The 17678-nt window shown below is 58.9% G+C and overlaps 1 protein-coding gene across 8 annotated transcripts in view; it reads right to left on the bottom strand.

Moving 5' to 3' along the window:
* ACOT7 (acyl-CoA thioesterase 7) overlaps positions 1 to 17678 on the bottom strand; it is a 62920-nt gene that overhangs the window by 26614 nt on the left and 18628 nt on the right. For all 8 annotated transcript variants that reach the window (XM_059691449.1, XM_059691452.1, XM_059691454.1 and 5 more), the window contains exons 2-5: positions 9815 to 9932; positions 5936 to 6092; positions 2760 to 2851; positions 1030 to 1144 (exon numbers count right to left, since the gene is read on the bottom strand). In XM_059691449.1, coding sequence (XP_059547432.1) covers positions 1030 to 1144; positions 2760 to 2851; positions 5936 to 6092; positions 9815 to 9932 — 482 coding nt within the window. The remainder of the gene's footprint in view (positions 1 to 1029; positions 1145 to 2759; positions 2852 to 5935; positions 6093 to 9814; positions 9933 to 17678) is intronic.

Here is a 17678-nt window from a genome sequence, read left to right as displayed (position 1 = left end):
CGTGGTCCTCGAGGGCGGGCAACTCCACCGGGGGGGGGGGGGGGGGGGGGTGTCTCACCCATGGTTCCCGGGAAAGGCACGCGCTGTCCCCGGGACTGCAGTCCGTGCAGAGGACTGCGGCCTCGGCCAGGGGTGTCCAGGCTGCCTGGGCTGGCGAGAGCCGCTGGGCCTCACGCCCAACGCGCCCTGCGAGGCCTGAGGAAAGTCCAGGACTCGGCGAGGCCCAGTCCCTCATGTCACCTGTGCTCTGTGAGGGCGGGTGACAGTCCCTGCAGGTTAGGTGCACCCAGTGCCACGCCTATCGCCAGCCTCGGGGGCTTTGGGTGCCCAGACCCTGCCCGGGGGGCCGGGGGGGAGGGGCACAGCCCAAGGAGCCACAAGGACGCCTGGACCATCGGAGAAACCCCAGGCAGCGCTGCTGGCCAAACACCCAGTTCCAAGCACCGTGTCCCCGGCCTGGCCTCTGCACGCCCGGGCCCACCACCTGCTCTGGTTGGCTCGTTCCCGCTCAGAAAGGACAGGAAAGCCGCCGGCATAGGCCCCGCCCGAGGGCGTCCCGGCAGCAGGCGCTCCTCTGCTTCGCTGTTAAGGGCTCGGGGCGGAGAGGCTGGAGGGAACATCTGTGACCTCCTGCGTGGGTTCGGGTGGACATTCTGTTAAAGCGGAACCACCCTGGACCTGAAGGATGAGGGACAGGAAGGCGCCGCCGGAAAGGGAGGCTGTGGCCCAGAGCTTTGTCGCCAACGCAGAAGAGCTGCTGTCACTGTCTGTCACCCGTACACACACTCCCGGGGGCTGGGGGACCCGCAGGAGCCCATGTGGCACACAGGCCCCGGGCAGTGCTCGGCCTGAGCCTTTTCCTACGGGGCCCCCGCACCGAGGCCTCCGGGGGCTTGCCTGGCCCCCATCACCCCAGCTGCCTGGAACCGGGAAGGGCTCGGGATGGCGCACTAACCCCAGGAGGACGTCAGGGACCGGCGCCTTGTCACCGGCCAGCGGACATCAGCCATCTACCCCGGCCCGCCGTACCTGGGTTCAGGCCGGGCTGGACGATGTCCCCGTTCCTCCACTTGGTCTCCATGCGCTCCAGCTTCTGGGCCTCGTAGCGCCTGCGGCCCTCCTCCTCCTGCTCCTGCCGGGAGTACTGCGGGGCAGACAGGGGGTCAGCCGGCCGCCGGGCTGGGCTCGCCTTTCGCTAACTGGCTCCATCCTTCCTCTGATCACACACATTTAATATGAGCAGCATCACAGAGCGGGAGAAGATCTCAGGCAGCCCCCCACCCCCGCCCGAGATCAGATCCTGCCTGAATTATTCTCATGCCCATCTGCATATAGCAGTTCCATCATGCTGTTCATGGACTTTAAAAGTCACAGTATTTAAAAAAAAAGTAACAGTACTCCCCCTCTTGCTGTATCAACATAATGTATGCGATGGAGCCATTAAAAAGGGGCATTCAGCGTGCTCCCAGTTTTCTTCCTATTAAAACGTTATCATACTGACAATCTCAGCCCTCATTTACCACCCGCCCCTTCTTCCTATTCGTTCCTGGGCACAGAGCTCAGAATCCAGGCCACACCCACTCTCCTGTGACACAGGTGCCCCGAGTGCCCCCCTCCACCCCCCACACCTGGCAGCCCGGCTCTGCTGCCCCCTGGCCGGCCAACAGGCTGCATATTGTGAGGAATGTGCAGGTGAAGCTAAGACGGCCCCGCTGAGGCCCAAAAGCTGGGGCTCCGAGTCCTTTGGGCTAAAGGGGGGTATTGCGCCCTCCCATACCACCTCTGAACTGCTTTCTCCCCGCCGGCGTGAGAACAGAGAGCAGTGGCTCTCACGGATGAGCCATTCACGCGTGTCCTGGGAACAGCCAGCCACACGGCAGTTACAAGAGGAGGAGGTGAGGGAGCAATTGTGGGGAAGGAGCCCCGAGCTGCCCGCTGACCCTGCCTCCCAGAGGCCCCCAGGAAGAGACACGACGAAGCCTCGCCATGCAAAGATGCGTCTGCCCACAGCAGCCGCCCAGAGGAGCCAAGGGCTGTCTAAGCTCAGGTCCTCAGGGGCCCAGAGGGGCCGAGGGGCAAGGCTGGACAGGGCAAGGCTGGCCTGGGCAAGGCTGCCGGCGGTCCTGGCTCTCAGCTCGTGAAGATTCGTGAACAGAAACCTCGTGAAATTGGAGGTGGAGGGCTCCCCTGCCTTCACTCACCCGCTGCCCCTCAGGGAGAAACACTCGCCATCTCCCACAGGAAGGCCTATTCCAGCCACTACTCCAGCAGGAGGGGGGATCTTCTCCTCGTCTGGCAACCACTCAGCCAATGAGAGGCAGCCACACTCTGGCCTCCCAGCAGCCCCTCTGCACCCCCCTTCCCTCTATAAGAGAGCCTGCCTCTCCTCTGTTCTCTGGACTTGTGGGTGGCGCCGTTAGACGGTGTGTCCCTAACTGCCATTCTTTGCTGTTCCTGAGTAAACCCAGTTTGGGGAGAAATGTCCAGCTGTCTGTCTGTCCAAGGTCAACAGGCAGGAGGACCCTCACCAGGCATGGCCGTCGCCTACCTTTTGTCTGGTCAGAGAGTGGGATAAAGGGCCCGGCGGGGTGTCCCTGGGGTCTGGGCCAGCCACACTCACATACCCAGCTTGAATGAAACCTACGCGGAGAGACAGGGACCCCTCCCCGGGCCCCACCTGGCTCTCCGGGGGCGCCTCCTACCATCAGAGTGGCCGGCTCTGTCATCTGCCCCGTGAGAAACGGAAGGGGCCTCCTTACCACAACCGGAGGCACCTCCAGGACCTTGTCCACATTCTTCAGCGACAGGGGCACGTACCACAGGGTGGCCTTATTGGTCAGCTTCTTGGTACCTTCAGAGAAGAAAACCACAGGAGTGAGGGCCTAGGGAAGGAGGGCGGGGCGCCAGGAACGCCACCATCTGACCCCTGACCCCCGAGGCCTTTGGCCATGACGTGCAAGCATAGGCCCCCAGCCAGGGGGCCCTCCCCACAATCCTGTCATTCCCAAAGGCTGCTGGGAAGACTGCAGGTCACCTGGTTCAAGGTGTGTGTGTGTGTGTGTGTGTGTGTGTGCACGCGCGCGCGTGTTCCCCAGGCCTGTCGGCTTTCTGGCACTTGCTAACACGGAGGCCCCGAAACCAGACATGCTGTCTCTGAAGGGGTTGAAATAGAGGGCAAAGCGGGGCTGCCCCATCTGCTGAGAACCCTGGGCCAAAAGCAATCACTGGGTCCATACCCCTCACTCGCACAGGAGGAGCCTGAAGCTCAGAGAGGCCAACGGGTTTGCCTGGGGTCACACAGCAACTCGGTGCCATTCTGAGTGCAGACCTAGGCTTCCTGGGTCCCAGGAATTTCGGGGAAGTATTTGCAAGGATGTCTTTTAAAAATTGCCTCTTACGCCTGGCTGGTGTGGCTCAGTGGTTGAGCATCGATCTGTTCCTGGACAGAGCACATGCCTGGGTTGTGGGCTCGATCCCCAGTAGGGGGCGTGCAGGAGGCAGCCACTCGGTGATTCTCTCTCATCATTGATGTTCATCTCTTGCTCCCTCTCCCCTCCTCTCTGAAATCAGTGTGTATATTTTTAATTGCCTTTTCCACGGGAACAGTGTGGAATGGAGAGGAAGCGGGACGGCGAGGAGCAGCCCAGGGACCGGGGAGCCCCTCCAGGCGCTCACTTCCTAGCAGTTCCTCCCGACCTGCCTTCCCGAGGTGAGCCCGGGGCTGCGGCTTCCTCCCCTCACCTGAGGGCGTGATTAGATCGATTAGAGCGAGAGAGAGAGCGAGAGAGAGAGAGAGAGAGAGAGAGAGAGAGAGAGAGAGAGAGGCGATGGGGGCAGCTCTGGCCCACAGCACCTAGGACGGCAGGCTCCGCGTGCGGGAGCCACAGGAAACATGGGAGCCTTTTCACTGAACTCCGACTGAAAGCGCATCTGACAACCTGCCTTGGGGAATAAAGATTTCCTGTCTGACTCAGCTAGAGCCAGCCTGAGAGCTGGTTTCCATGGAAACCCGGAGCAGCCCTCCTCTGGACCCAAATGAGCGCCATGGAGCAAACGAGGCAAAACATACTAATTGCACTTTCCCATCATTTAATAAAAGCCTCGAAAGGCAGCTGCGGCATTAGGAACGCCTCCTTCAGAACCTGAGAGCTCCCAGCTACTTTCTGGAGCAGTTCACAGCAGTCACACCCCAGTCAGCAGAGTATTCTGGCAGTTGCCGGAGATGAAGAGCCGTCTGCCCGCCTGGGTGTGTGCTCGTGCCCCCCGACAGGCACCACGGCGCGGGCGGAAGGGACACACAGACGGGCTGAGAACAGAGACGTCGCGCAAACAGCTCATGTTCAGCTTGGCCGGCTGTTCCCCTGCCAACCTCAGTTCCCGTACCTGTCAGAGCTCACCGCCCGCCCGTGGTGTTCGTGAGGGCCCGGCACTGCTCGGGGCGTCGGGGACTGAGGTGGACAAGGCAGCCGCAGCCCTGTCCTCAGAGGGCTCACACCCCAGGGGACACGTGGGCAAAAAGAGACACAACAGGACAGGGAGGCCTTGGCAGACCAGGGTCCCAGAAAGAGACGCAAACAGATCCAAACATGGGGGACCCAGGCGAGCGTAAGAAAGGGGCGGCTCTTTAGCGGGGTCCAGGGCAAGATGACCAGGACGTGGAGAAAAGCCCAGCGCATCTGAGAGCTGGGCAGTGCCACCCCGGCCTGTCTGAGCGGCTTCTCCGCTCTCCTCTGGGGGCAGTTCAAGTCCTGAGGGCCATCTGCAAGGCCGCGGCACAGGGAGGCTCAGGGAGGTGGCGCACCTCCTCAGGGCAGGGCTGCCTCCTCGCCCCCTCTGCCCTCACGCCAATGAGGGCTCTGTGCCACAGCCTGAGACCCGCAGCAAAAGGTCCCTTTGATGCCAGAGCCACCTGCCCTGTGCAGGACTCGGGCCACAGACGCGAGGCACAGGCACACTGACCACTCCCCTACCCAGGCCCTTGCTCAGCTAAAGGTCCGGTGTTCACTGCAGCCGGGCCTGCTGAGGCCACCGATGTCACCCTGTGCTCCTGGCCCCGGGGGAGAAGCCTCTAGCCCAGCCGTGGGCAAACTACGGCCCGCGGGCCGGATCCCGCCCGTTTGAAATGAATAAAACTAAAAAAAAAAAAAAAAGACCGTACCCTTTTATGTAATGATGTTTACTTTGAATTTATATTAGTTCACACAAACACTCCATCCATGCTTTTGTTCCGGCCCTCCGGTCCAGTTTAAGAACCCATTGTGGCCCTCGAGTCAAAAAGTTTCCCACCCCTGCTCTAGCTGCTCCCCGAGCTCTGAGCTCAGCACTGCAGGCAGCCTCAGCCCAGGAGGGAGGTGGTCGGGAGGAGGGGCCCAGGCAGCTCCCTCCTCCAGAACCGGGTGGGCTCAGGCTCTCCTGTGCCTGGGTGTGGGGAGGGAGGTAGAGTGGAGGGTTGGGGGGCAGGAGCAGCCAGGGGATGGAGGCCCTGTTCCTCAGCAGCAGCCGGGCTATAAAAAGCAGCCAGTGCCAGTTAGAAGCAAAGCCACACTCCCCTGCAGCGCCCAGTGGGAGGATGAAAACGGGTTTCCATGGTTACCACACCAAGGAAGAGAATATTCGGATCAAACCAGAGTCAAAGGTCGCCCAGTGAGCTTCAGCCTAAACCTGGTTTGGGGCAGGGGAGCGGAGGGGGGGGGAGGAGCAAGAGGTGCAGAGGGAGCGGGGGCACTTGTGCCCTCCCAGCCACTCCCACCCTCTGCCCGGGAGGAGCTGCCAGAGGCAGGGCGGGCAGGGCTCCCACACGCAGACCTGGGGCTCGCTGCTGACACAGGCCGTGCCGTCTCCCCGGTAGGAGCAGCTGCTCACTTTGTGGGGGGAGCTGGGACCAGCCCCCCGAGCAGCGCCCCTCCACTCACCCGAGCGGGGAACGCGCGCTCACCTGTGAGGATGTTCTCAGACATGACGTGGACCTGCACCTCCACCGAGTGCTTGGACGTGTAGGTGATCTCCGCGCTGACGTGCGCCACCTCGCCGATGCACATGGGCGACAGGAAGTCGGTGCGCTCGACCCGGGCCAGGACGGCCACGCAGCGCTCCTGCAAAGAGCAGACACGGTCAGCCCGGCTGGCCGGCGAGCCCCGCCCCGGAGGTGCTCCCCCAAACGGCCCTGACTCTTTCACACATTCCTAAGGCGACACCACAGGAGCGCGCACATGCCCGTGGGACCCTCCAGAGATCGCGCCTCGCGCCGTGACCGCGGGTGGGACTGCGACCGGCGTTTTGCTTTGATCCAATTTTCCTACAAAAGACACGTATGACTCGCCTGATGAAAGGTGAGAAAGACAAGCGAGCTTATATGGGAACTTGGGAAACAGAGACAAGCGGACAGAGGAGGGACGCCCCTCCTCCCGCCACGGACGACGATTTCCATTGTGGGATCTCCCTTCCCAGGCGTGTCCCCTAAGAACAGGGGTTCGCCGGCTCATGGGTTCCTGTGCCTTGGTCTGTTTTGCAGCTTTCGTCCTTAAATAACTGTGTAAAGACTAAAGTCACACTTTCGTGCTCTGCTTTCACTCAGCGGGAGCAAAGGTAGCCTGCGGTGATGTGACAAGCTCTGAGCATCACTGGTCTTTTATGTAAACTCCACTTCTCTTGCAACCAGGCAACCCATTCTCATGACTCAAAATTCAAAAGGAACAGAAGGTCCCCAGCCCCCAGGACGTTTGGTAACCAGGCCAGGAAGTCCTCGGGGCTGCAGAGCCTCTACGATCCCCGCTCCGCCGCCACCACCGCCGCCAGGAAGCTCATCTCCTGGGAACGAAGGACTTCTCCACACGCCATTGCAAAAGAAGTCCATGGCTGAATGGACTGGAATCCGTTGTTAGAGCTTCGGGCCAACCCCACTGTTAACGATAAGTAGCTCAGTGCCGAGCACCCTTGGCCTTGCTTTCCGTGGTGGGGACTGCTTCCCGCGTGGGAAGGACAGACACGGGGACGTATCCCCAGGGCACTGCTCAACAGGCCGCAGTGCCGGCGTGGCCCACTATCACCTGCGAACTGCAGACTCGAAGGACACCTTGTGCCTGAGCAGAGGCTGTGGGTCCTCATCGCCTCACAGGGCACTGAGCGCCTGACTCCCCACCGGAAAGCAGCGCCCATTCCAGGAGCCTGGCCAGCAGCACGGGTCTGACTGCGGGGAGGGCTGGGGAGCAGGAGAGCTCACCACGGAGAGCCGGTCAGGCCCTGGGCCGTGAGGCTGGAGGTGGAGGCCTGATCAGGTCTCAGCAAGGCAGGGGTCAGGGTGACAGCGAAAGGGCCACGCCTGCTGTCCCCACTCCGCCAACACTCACACACACACACACACACACACACACACACAGGCTGGCAGCACAGCATCGCAGGGAACACAGAGAATGCGGCAGCGCCTTTAAGTTCATGTGGCTACAGCACCACCCACTGGCAGAGGCTGGACAGGCAGCTCAGCGGCGCGGGCAGGAATGAGGGGCCAGCTTGCAGGGCTGCGGGCGGGCGGTTAGCCTGTGGCATGGATATGCCACACGGATGCCATCCACATCAGCATCGTTAGTGGGACCGCACGCGTGGGCCCTGGGCGGACTGAGCTTGTGGAGCCGGCTCTGCGTGGGGCTGGCATCGACGGAGGAGGGCAGAGCGCCTGCCTGGCCGGGCGCTGGCTGGAGGCCACGCCACACGGCGCGGTGCTCTGAAGAGGGTGGTGTGGGACGGGGCAGCTGCAGAGGAGGGGACGGTGAAGGTATGGGGTGGGCACCCCAGGCAGAGGGCAGAGCAGGGCCCCAGCCGTGGCCGCTCTGGAGGCGCTGGGAGACTGAGCAGGCCGCTCACCTTCTAGTCCACTCGTCCCAGTTGCGTGAAGCTTTAGCGAAGGGCACAGTGCTCCTTCCGTGACCAGAACGCGAGTGGGATGCCTTGAGGCAGAGGCCCCTCTCACTGCTGTTCCGAAGGTGCTCTTAGCACTGACCCGTCCAGAGCGCGCAGCCAGCCCCAGGCGCCCCTGCTGCTCCCGGGGGGAAGGCCACGTGGAGACATCAGGCCGGTCCTCCAGCTTAAAGCACGGAAGGAGAGGACGCGCTCCGCCTCTCAGGCTATCATCCCACGGCGGGACAAGGCGTGGGCTACTGTGGGGGGCGGAGGCCTGGCTGGGAGCGGCTGTTCCCGCGGGTGGAGCCCACAGTGCCCGCGTGCCCGCGGGTGAGAGGACAGCGGGGCAGAGAGGCTCCAGGTTTGGAGCCTGAGTCACGGCCGGGCCGCTTCCCGAGGAGGAGGCTGTGGAGAAGCAGCCTGGTGGCCCTCAAGGTCAAGGGGACAGTGAAGCATCGGTGCAGCCAGGCCTGGACACAGAACCTCACAACTGTTAAGGCCACAGACTGGATGAGACCACCAGGGAGTGTGGATGGGGGTGTCCCCTGCCCCCCCCCAGAGGCCAGCATCAGCCCCTGGAGCTGCCCTGGGCTCACCACCCCTCCTGAGCCTGGAGACAGGTTACTCTCCGGGGACACCAGCCCGGAGGCACCGCCAAGCCGACCTGTCAAAGCTGCCCTCTCACCCCCCAGGCTCACGCCAGGGAAGGGGGAGAAGGGGCCAGGGCTCAAGGCACGGGTTCGAGGCCTGGATTTCCAGCCCAGACCAACGACCTGCCTCCCTGGGCCTGCGTTTCCTGCCCTGGGCAGTGGGGTCGGTAAGAACAGCCTGTGTCTCGGGTGCCGCGGGGACTACGTGAACAGCACTGACAGCAGTGTCGCACTCGCCTCCCAGCCTCCTCCTCCTCCTCACGCCTCAGTCCTGGGGCTCCTCCCCCAATGCCCAGCCTGTCTTGTCAGCCTGCCTTGGACCCTCAGTGTCTCCCGCAGAGGGTCTGCCAGGCACCGGGCCCCCATCCCAGCCCCAGCCGCTCAGGCTCAGGTTCAGGCTCAGGCTGCCTCCCCATGGCCACCAGAGGGCGCGCTCTGAACGGGATGGATTGGCACCAGGATGAATGCAAACTCCTAGCCAGGCAGGGAGCCCCTCCTTCCCAGGCCATGTCCACCCACACACTCACCAGCTTGGTTCATGCTACAGGCACACACGTGCACGCTACACACACACACACGCACGCGCACACACACACACACACACACACACGCACACCAGCGCTGGATCTGCCTCTGCCCAGCACAGCAGGAGGCCCCCTGGGGCCGGGGAGGGGCGTCTCAGGCACACAGAGCCACACGCCTCCTGCTGGCCCCAAGGTGGTGGCTGTGGTGCAAGACAGACCCGCCTCCCCCCACCCCCGCACCCCAGGGTGGCTTCTCCCATGCCAGCCAGACTTCAGAGAAAATGCCAGGCCCCGTGGGTCTGGGGGCACGGGGCCTGCCCTCGTCCCTGCGGTGAGGGACACCATCATCGGTGCCTGGGGCTTCACGGGCACCCGGGGGTCAGCCAGGGCAGGGGAGGGACCGGGCCCAGGGGGTCTGATGTCTACTATAAACTGCCACCCATGCAGACATGGCTCTGTGAGGTCTGGACTCCAGGAAGATTCTAGAAACCACGACTCTTCCAGAAAGGAGGGCAGGTGCTTAAAGGTGCCGTCGGCAGGCCCTCAGCTCAGTCTGTCGGCCCCCAGCCCCGCCCCAGCTGAGCCCCAGCCACACGGCGTTCCAAGGGCCCGGCCCAGGGATGACTGGGCCGCAGCCTCCGGAAGCCCCCACGGCCTGGGAGTCGGGGGCAGGGAGGCTCCTCCACCAAACTCCCCTCCTGACCCCCGGGGGGCAGCGCCGCACGCAGACGCCTGGGCCCCACTCACCCCGTTCTGGCTGTTGCAGTGCCGGGTGCTGATGATGACCCCCGCCTCCTCGATCATCTTCAGGATGGTCCCTCCGTGCACGTTGCCGGCCACGTTGGCGTCGTCGGGCCGCATGATCCTGCGCGGAGGAAAGCGGCAGGATGAGGCCTCTGGGAAGGACGTCCTCACGAACAGTGACAACCGGGGAGAGGACAAAGGGACCGCTGGCTCCCCGAGAAGGAAAAAGACCTGTCCCGTGTTTGGTCCGGGGGTGCTGTTTCCGCAGAGAGAGGAGGGCAGGGGGCCTGCCCTGGAGCCCCGGCCGGGAAGGGGTGATGGTGGGACCTTTGAAAAGGCAGCGAGATGTTGGCACAGCTGCCCCTCTCGGTTCCCATCAACCAGCAGAGCTGAAGGAGCACAGGACACAGGCTGCGGCCCCTCGGAGGGCGAACAGACCCGGGGCCACCTCCAGGGGGAGCCCCGAGGAGCAGCTCTGAGATGCGGGAATGCCCAGCCTGGCGGCCTGCAGGGGCGGACCTCCACCAGCTGCCCCGGTGCCACTGGCCACCTCACTTGCCCGGAGGAGGGAAGGGGGTTCCAGGGAGTCTCTGAACCCAATAAGCCATCGCGGGCTCCTCCCGCAGGGACAGGCACTGAGCACGCGCCATGGTTCCCGCACGCCCAGCACCCACCCCAGGTCACCAGCCTGCTCGGCCCCCACAGCACCCTCCGCCACCTCCGGGGGGGCCTGCTCCCCTCAGCAGCCCGGCGGCAGGCAGCCTGAGGGCGGTCCTGGCTCCAGCACCAACGAGCTGGGTGCCCTGGCCAGCTGCCCACACGCTCACCCCTCCACTCCCGGGTCTGTAAACAGGCCCAACTGCCCTCTCCCTGCAGGAGGGCTGGGCTGACCACGCTAGAGAACGCGATCGGCGCCACCAGAAAGTGTCCACCCGCGGCAACCTTCCTCTCTCCTGAGTATTCAGCCAGCTTACTGCAGGCACCCGCACCCCAGGCGGCTGACAGCTGTCGGTCTGTCGCCCAGGCCCAAACAAGAACCACAGCCCATTCAGGGGACCTGGTTTCTCGCCCTCCATCACTGGCGCAGGGGCAGCGGTGCCAGGGGAGCCCCCAGAGCACAGGAAAGAAGCGTCACTCGGCCTCTCAAATGTTCACTTAAAAATATTTTGAGCCCTGGATGGTGTTGCTCAGTAGTTAGAGTGTCGGCCTGTGGACTGAAGGGTCCCAGGTTCGGTTCCTGGTCAAGGGCATGTGCCTAGGTTGCAGGTTCATCCTCGGAACCAGTCAGGGCACGTGCAGGAGGCAACCAATCAATCAATATGTCTCTCTCACATCAATGTTTCTCTCTCCATTTCTTCCCCTCCCTCCTTCCACTCTCGAAAAGTCAATGGAAATAATGTCCTCTATTGAGGATGAACAATAACAACATAATAATAACAATTTTGAATCAATGGGTTAAAGACTTGAACGTGGGACCTGAAACCATCATGCTCCTAGAAACCAGGCGGCAGGCTGCCTGACACGGGTCTCGGGGATGACTGTTTTGGATTTGACACCAAGAAACAAAGACAGCAGAAGCAACGTGAGCAGGCAGACGGCATCAAGCGAAAAGGCTTTCAGCACAATGAAAGGCAACCTAGAGTGGGAGGACGTACTGCAAATCACATATCTGAGAAGAGGTTAATATCCAAAATATATAAAGAATTTAAAACATCCCATTTAAAAATGGGCAGAGAAACTAAATAAACCTTTTTCCAAAAAGCACATACAAATGGCCCACAAGTACAGCTCCACATCACTAAGCTTCAGGGAAACAGATCCAAACCCAGAGAGACCTTGCCGGGGTCTTGTTCCAGCATCTAGAAGGTTCAGCAATCTGGAGAAAGGCTGTGTGTAACTTAATAAAGAGTCCAGTGATGAAATGTAATTTTGAAAGGCATTGGGGGTCAGAGGAGCTTAGCTAAAGAAACTAAGCTCTCCTCAGTTCAGGACCCCATGCTTTTTATTAACACAATTTGTCCTGAGGCGAGACAGAGATATACACTTCAAAGGGTCAGGGTTTCATATACAGAGTCCGTTGTCAGTTTGGGAGAATTAGCCTACGCTGTTCAGGTGTTTGGCCAGTAGGAGGCAATAACATGTAGATTAAGATGCCCTGAGCTGCTTGGGAGCCAGGAATCAATTTAATGCATCCTTTTCAGGCTTGGGTAAATGCCCTCAGCCATTCTCAACAGACGATAACATATGTGACTTAGTCCTTGTTGAGCACCCAAATTTCATCAACCTTTCAATGAAACTCTTGCAATTATGACATGCTGAAACTGGCTTCCGGCAAGACATCACCTCACACCTGTCAAATGGCTGTTATCAGAGACAAGAAACAAGTGAGGTGAGGATGTGGGAGGGACCCTGTGCGCTGCTGGCGGGGATGTAAATGGTGCAGCCGCCATACGCAAGTGTGAAGGTCCCTCAAAAACCTGAAGCTAGAACTGCCACATGCCCCACAATCCCACTTCTGGGTACGTGTCTGAAGGAAATGAGATCTCTGACTCAGAGATACGGGCACCCCATGTTCACTGCAGCGATACTTAAACATGTGACAGCTTAAGTCTCCATCGCTGGATGAGTGGGTAACAAAGACGTGGTACATACACAATGGAACATTGCTCAGCCATGAAAGGAGACCCTGCCATCTGCCACCACATGGATGGGCCTTGAGGGCGATGCCGAGTGAGATAAATCGGACAGAGAAGACAGACACTGTATGATCTCACTTACATGTGAAATCTAAAAGCTCAAAATCAAAGGTGCAGAGAAGAGATTGGTGGTTGGGGGCGGGTGTGTGACATGGGTGAAGCGGGCCCTTATCGACCAATGGGAGCTCAAGTGGGTAGAGCCTGATGGAGGCTGGATCTGTCCGTCCAACTCCCCGTGCACAGTTGTCACATGATGCCAAGGGCAGGAGTGTCTCCGACAGATGTCTCCACCCATGATTAACCCGGTGTGCTCGAAGTCACTCTCTGCAAAGGAGGTCAGGGTTCAATTCTGGTCAAGGGCACATGCCTGGGTTGCAGGCTTGACCCCCAGTAGGGACCGTACAGAACACAGCCAATCAATGACTCTCTCTCATCATTGATGTTTCTAGCTGTCTCTCCCTCTCCCTTCCTCTCTGAAATCAATCTATATATACAAAAGGCTAATATGCAAAGTGTCCCCTCAGGAGTTCGACCGGGAGACTGGGAGTCTGATCGCTTGCTCTGAAGTGCACTGACCACCAGGGGGTGGTGCAGTGTGAAGGAAGGCCCCGGCTGACAGCCGGAAGGCCCTGAATGGCCCTCATTGCTGGCCAGGCCTAGGGACCCTACCCATGCATGAATTTCGCACATCGGGCCTCTAGTATATGTGTATGTGTATGTATATGTATATATATATATATATATATTAAAAAGGACAGGCATATAGACCAATGGAACAGAAAAGAGACCCCAGAAATTGACCCACACTATTACAGTCAATTAATATTTGATAAAGGAGGCAAGAACATACAATGAAGTAAAGACAGTCTCTTCAACAAATGGTGTTGAGAAAACTGGACACATACAAAAAGATGAAAATAGACTACCAACTTCACAAGAATAAACTCAAAATGGATAAAAGAGGAGCATTTGATATATGTTGTCAGCTAGGTTCAAATAAACTCATAAAATTAAAAAAAAGAGCCAAAACCGGTTTGGCTCAGTGGATAGAGTCGGCCTGCGGACTGAGAGGTCCCAGGTTCGATTCCGGTCAAGGGCATGTACCTCGGTTGTGGGCACATCCCCAGTGGGAGATGTGCAGGAGGCAGCTGATCAATGTTTCTCTCTCATCGATGTTTCTAATTCTCTATCTCTCACCCTTCCTCTCTGTAAAAAAAATCAATAAAATATATTTTTTAAAAAAATTTAAAAAAGAAAAAGAATAAAAGACTTAAATGTAAGCCATGAAACCATAAAAATCCTAGAATAAAACAAAGGAGTAAAATCTCAGATATGTCACACAGCAGAATTTTTGCTGATACATCTCCTAGGGCAAGAGAAACACAGGAAAAAATAAACAAATGGGATTACATCAAAATAAAAGGCTTCTGAACAGCAAAAGTAACCACCATCCTAATGAAAAGGGAGCCCACAGTATGGGAGAACATATTTGCCAATGACAGACTGATAAGGGCTTAATTTCCAAAACATATAACGTATTCATGCAACTCAACAAAAGGAGGACAAATAGTCCAATTAAAAAATGGGCAGAGGACCTGAAGAGACACTTCTTCAAAGAGGAAATACAAATAGCCAAGAGACATATGAAAACATGCTCAAAGTCACTAATCATCAGAGAAATACAAATTAAAACAACAATGAAATGTCACCTCACACCTGTCAGCATGTCTACCATCAACAAATCAACAAGTGCTGGCGAGGATGTGGAGAAAGGGGAAACCAGCCTGCACTGCTGGTGGGAATGCAGACTGGGCAGCCACTGTGGAAAACAGTATGGCGTCTCCTCAAAAAATTAAAAATGGAACTTCCTTTTGACCCAGCAATCCCACTTCTGGAAATATATCCTAAAACCCCGAAACACCAATCAGAAAGGATATGTGCACCCCTATGTTCACAGCAGTGTTATTTACAATAGCCAGGATCTGGAAACAGCCTAAGTGCCCATCAGCAGACGAGTGGATAAAAAGCTGTGGGACATCTACACAATGGAATACTACACAGCTGTAAACCAGAGGGATCCCTTACCCTTGGGACAGCATGGAGGGACCTAGAGACTATTATGCTGAGTGAAATAAGCCAGTCAGAGAAAGACAACTATCCCATCATTTCACTTATATGTGGAATCTAATGAACAAAATGAATTGACCAACAAAGTAAGACCCAAAGCCTGGAGGCATGGACATACCTCTGTGTGGGGGTGGGGGCACAAGGAGAGATAAACCAGAGAACTTACATACTTACTAGAAGCCCAATGCACAAAATTCATGCACAGGGTGGGGGGGGTCCCCTCAGCCCAGCCTGCACCCTCTCCAATCCAGGACCCCTTGGGGGATGTCCGTCTGCCAGTTTAGGCCCATAGAGATTGGGCCTAAACCAGCAGTCGGACATCCCTGCCACAATCTGGGACCACTGGCTCCTAACTGATCACCTGCCTGCTTGCCTGATCACCCCTAACTGCCCCCCATGATGGCCTGGTCACCCCCAACTGTCCCCCCTGCCGGCCTGGTCACCCCTCCCCCCGCTTGCCTGGTTGCCCCATGCAGCTTGTTCGGTCGTCTGTTCAGCTGTTTTGGTTGCAACAGTTGCTTAGGCTTTTATTATTATAGACTAGAGGCCCGGTGCATGAAAATTCATGCACTGTAGGGGGGTCCCTCAGCCCGACCTGCCCCCTCTCACCAGTCTGGGAACCCTCAGGGGCAGGAGGCGACCTGGTGATCAGGGGAAGGTGATGCCTCATCACACCTCTGCTGCTGCCACTGCCGGCAGTGCAAGCCTCGGCCAGCCCTGGTTACCTGAGCCTTGGGTCGCCCTGGGCAGCTGGGCACACGCCTGAGTGGCTGGGGGGCTGAGGGGACTGGGTGCCGCCATCTTGTGACTGAGGGTGCCGCCATATTTGAGGGCATGGCAGTCAATTAGCATATTCCCTTCTTATTGGCTGCAGGTGCTGCCATCTTTGAGGTGTGACAGTCAATTAGCATATTCCCTTCTTATTGGCTGCAGGTGCTGCCATCTTTGAGGGTGTGGCAGTCGATTAGCATATTCCCTCCTTATTGGCTATGGGTGCCACCATCTTTGAGGGTGTGGCAGTCGATTAGCATATTCCCTTCTTATTGGCTGCGGGCACCACCATCTTTGTGATGGCGTGAGGGTCAATTAGCATATTCCCTCTTTATTACATAGGATATGCATAGCCCATGGCCTCGGGAGATCGGGTGGTAAAGGCCTGGGGGGTGGGTAGGGGCTGGGTGCAGGGGGATAAAGGGGGGATGGGAGACATCTATAATACTGTTAGCAATAAAATATATATTAAATAAATAAATAAATAAAACAAAACTATTACTGAAAAAAGAAGAAGAGGGAAATTTGGAGCCACATAGGGAGAAGGCCATATGACAACGGAGGCAGAACCGGGAGTGACGTGTTCGAGAAGGAACATGGCATTGCCAGCTGCCACCAGGAGCTGGAAGGAGGCTTCAGAGGGAGCATGGCCTACCAACGCCTGGACTTGGGGCTTGTGGCCCTGGACGGGGAGCATGCATTTCATTGTTTTAAGTTTCCTAGCCTGTAGTCATTTGTTATGGCACCACAAACTCATATAGCCTGTCCCCCCTGCAGCCCCCACTCCACCCCAGAGGCCGCAGCATGTGGCCTGGGCGAGCCCCGCTGGCCCTGGGGCCTTGGTGGCCGCTCCGCAGCGGGCTGACCCCTGCCTGCCCCCCTCACAGCTCCCTGGCGCAGGGCCAGCGTCTCTCCTCTGGCTGGGAAATGTCAGCGCTAAAATTAAAACAGGGCTGTGAGCGCCATGGTAACGGGCGGGGGCCTTGTTTATCCGACAGTGAAGCCAAAGCATCCATCTGTCACAGGCGGCGGCGGCGGCGGCAAGCACAGCCGAGGCCGTGCATCTCAGCTCCCACCTGCACCGAAGCCGCGCCCGCAGAGGTCAGGCGGCCCCGGGGCACAGCTCCCAGGACCCTCCCGGATGGCGGATGGCGCTGGAGGCTCCCGGGTCCTGTCCCTTTGGAATTAGGCTCAGACCAGAGAGGCAACCACAGACCCTCCGCCCCTCCCGGGGGAGGCACAGGGCAGGGCCTCGGAGGGGCACCCAGGAGGCAGGGTCTGAACGGGGTCTGAGGAAGGGTGGGGGGAAAAGCTGGGTGCCATTCCAGGTGGGAAAGGTGGGGGGCAGGACGGGTGCGCAGCAGACAGCCTGGACCTCAGGTCAGGAAGGCCAGGGCCAGGCCCACATGAGCACCGTCTCTCTCTGGGGCCCGGGGGGAAATGGGCACTGCTTATCCTCCCCACTTTGCCGCTGACGACGGCTTCTGCAAAGTCCCCTCAACCCCCAGAGACCCCACCGCATGCCCCAGAAGAGGCGGGGCCAGGAACAAGCCCTGGGTCCTCCGAGGCCCCCAGGGCAGGGCAAGGAACCAGGGGAAGCACCTGTTCCCAAGAACCCGGGTGCAGGGCCGAGGCAAGCAGCGCAGCCACGCTCAGCAGACACAGACCCGGCGGCGCGACAAAGGGCAGCGAGACCAGGAGACAAGCAGCTGCGGTCCCCGGTCCGGTCCCGGCTCCGCCCGTGATGGGACCCCGCTCAGAGCGCAGGTGGTCACCCGGAGGCGGGACTTCCTGTCCTGGCTTTGCTTAACCACCTAAGGTCAGGGATCAGCGAGAATGGGCCAGGCATGGGTGCCCCGCCCTCAGGAAGCCCACCACCCTGTTGGACACATGGCCACCTCTCCTCTGCCACCTGACAGCATCAAATTGCCCCCACCTGCCACCAAGGCCCACACAGGGTGCCTGCGACTGGAGGTCCGTGCTGGCTGGGACACCCCAGGACCAGGGAGGCGGGGACATCCGCAGCTGGCATCACCGAGTCACCTACCCTCCCACCGAGAACACCATCACCGCCTCCCGCCGTGCAGGGCTCTGGGGAGCACGCTGGCCTCCGGGCTACCCCGTCGTCCAACCAGCAAGAGGCTGCCTTGCCCTTCTGAGGAGCTGACCAGAAGCCAGTTGCCATGGAAACCTCACTTTGTAAATAATTACAAGGAAAAAGTAAATCTACAAGCCCTTCCGCTGCCCTGTCAGGAGAGCAAGCAGTCCCTGGG

Source organism: Myotis daubentonii, chromosome 3 (genome assembly GCF_963259705.1).
Source record: "Myotis daubentonii chromosome 3, mMyoDau2.1, whole genome shotgun sequence".
In the NCBI taxonomy this organism is placed as follows: Eukaryota; Metazoa; Chordata; class Mammalia; order Chiroptera; family Vespertilionidae; genus Myotis; species Myotis daubentonii.
The sequence above is the reverse complement of the archived record's forward strand: the minus strand, read 5'-3'. Positions and strand labels throughout refer to the sequence as shown.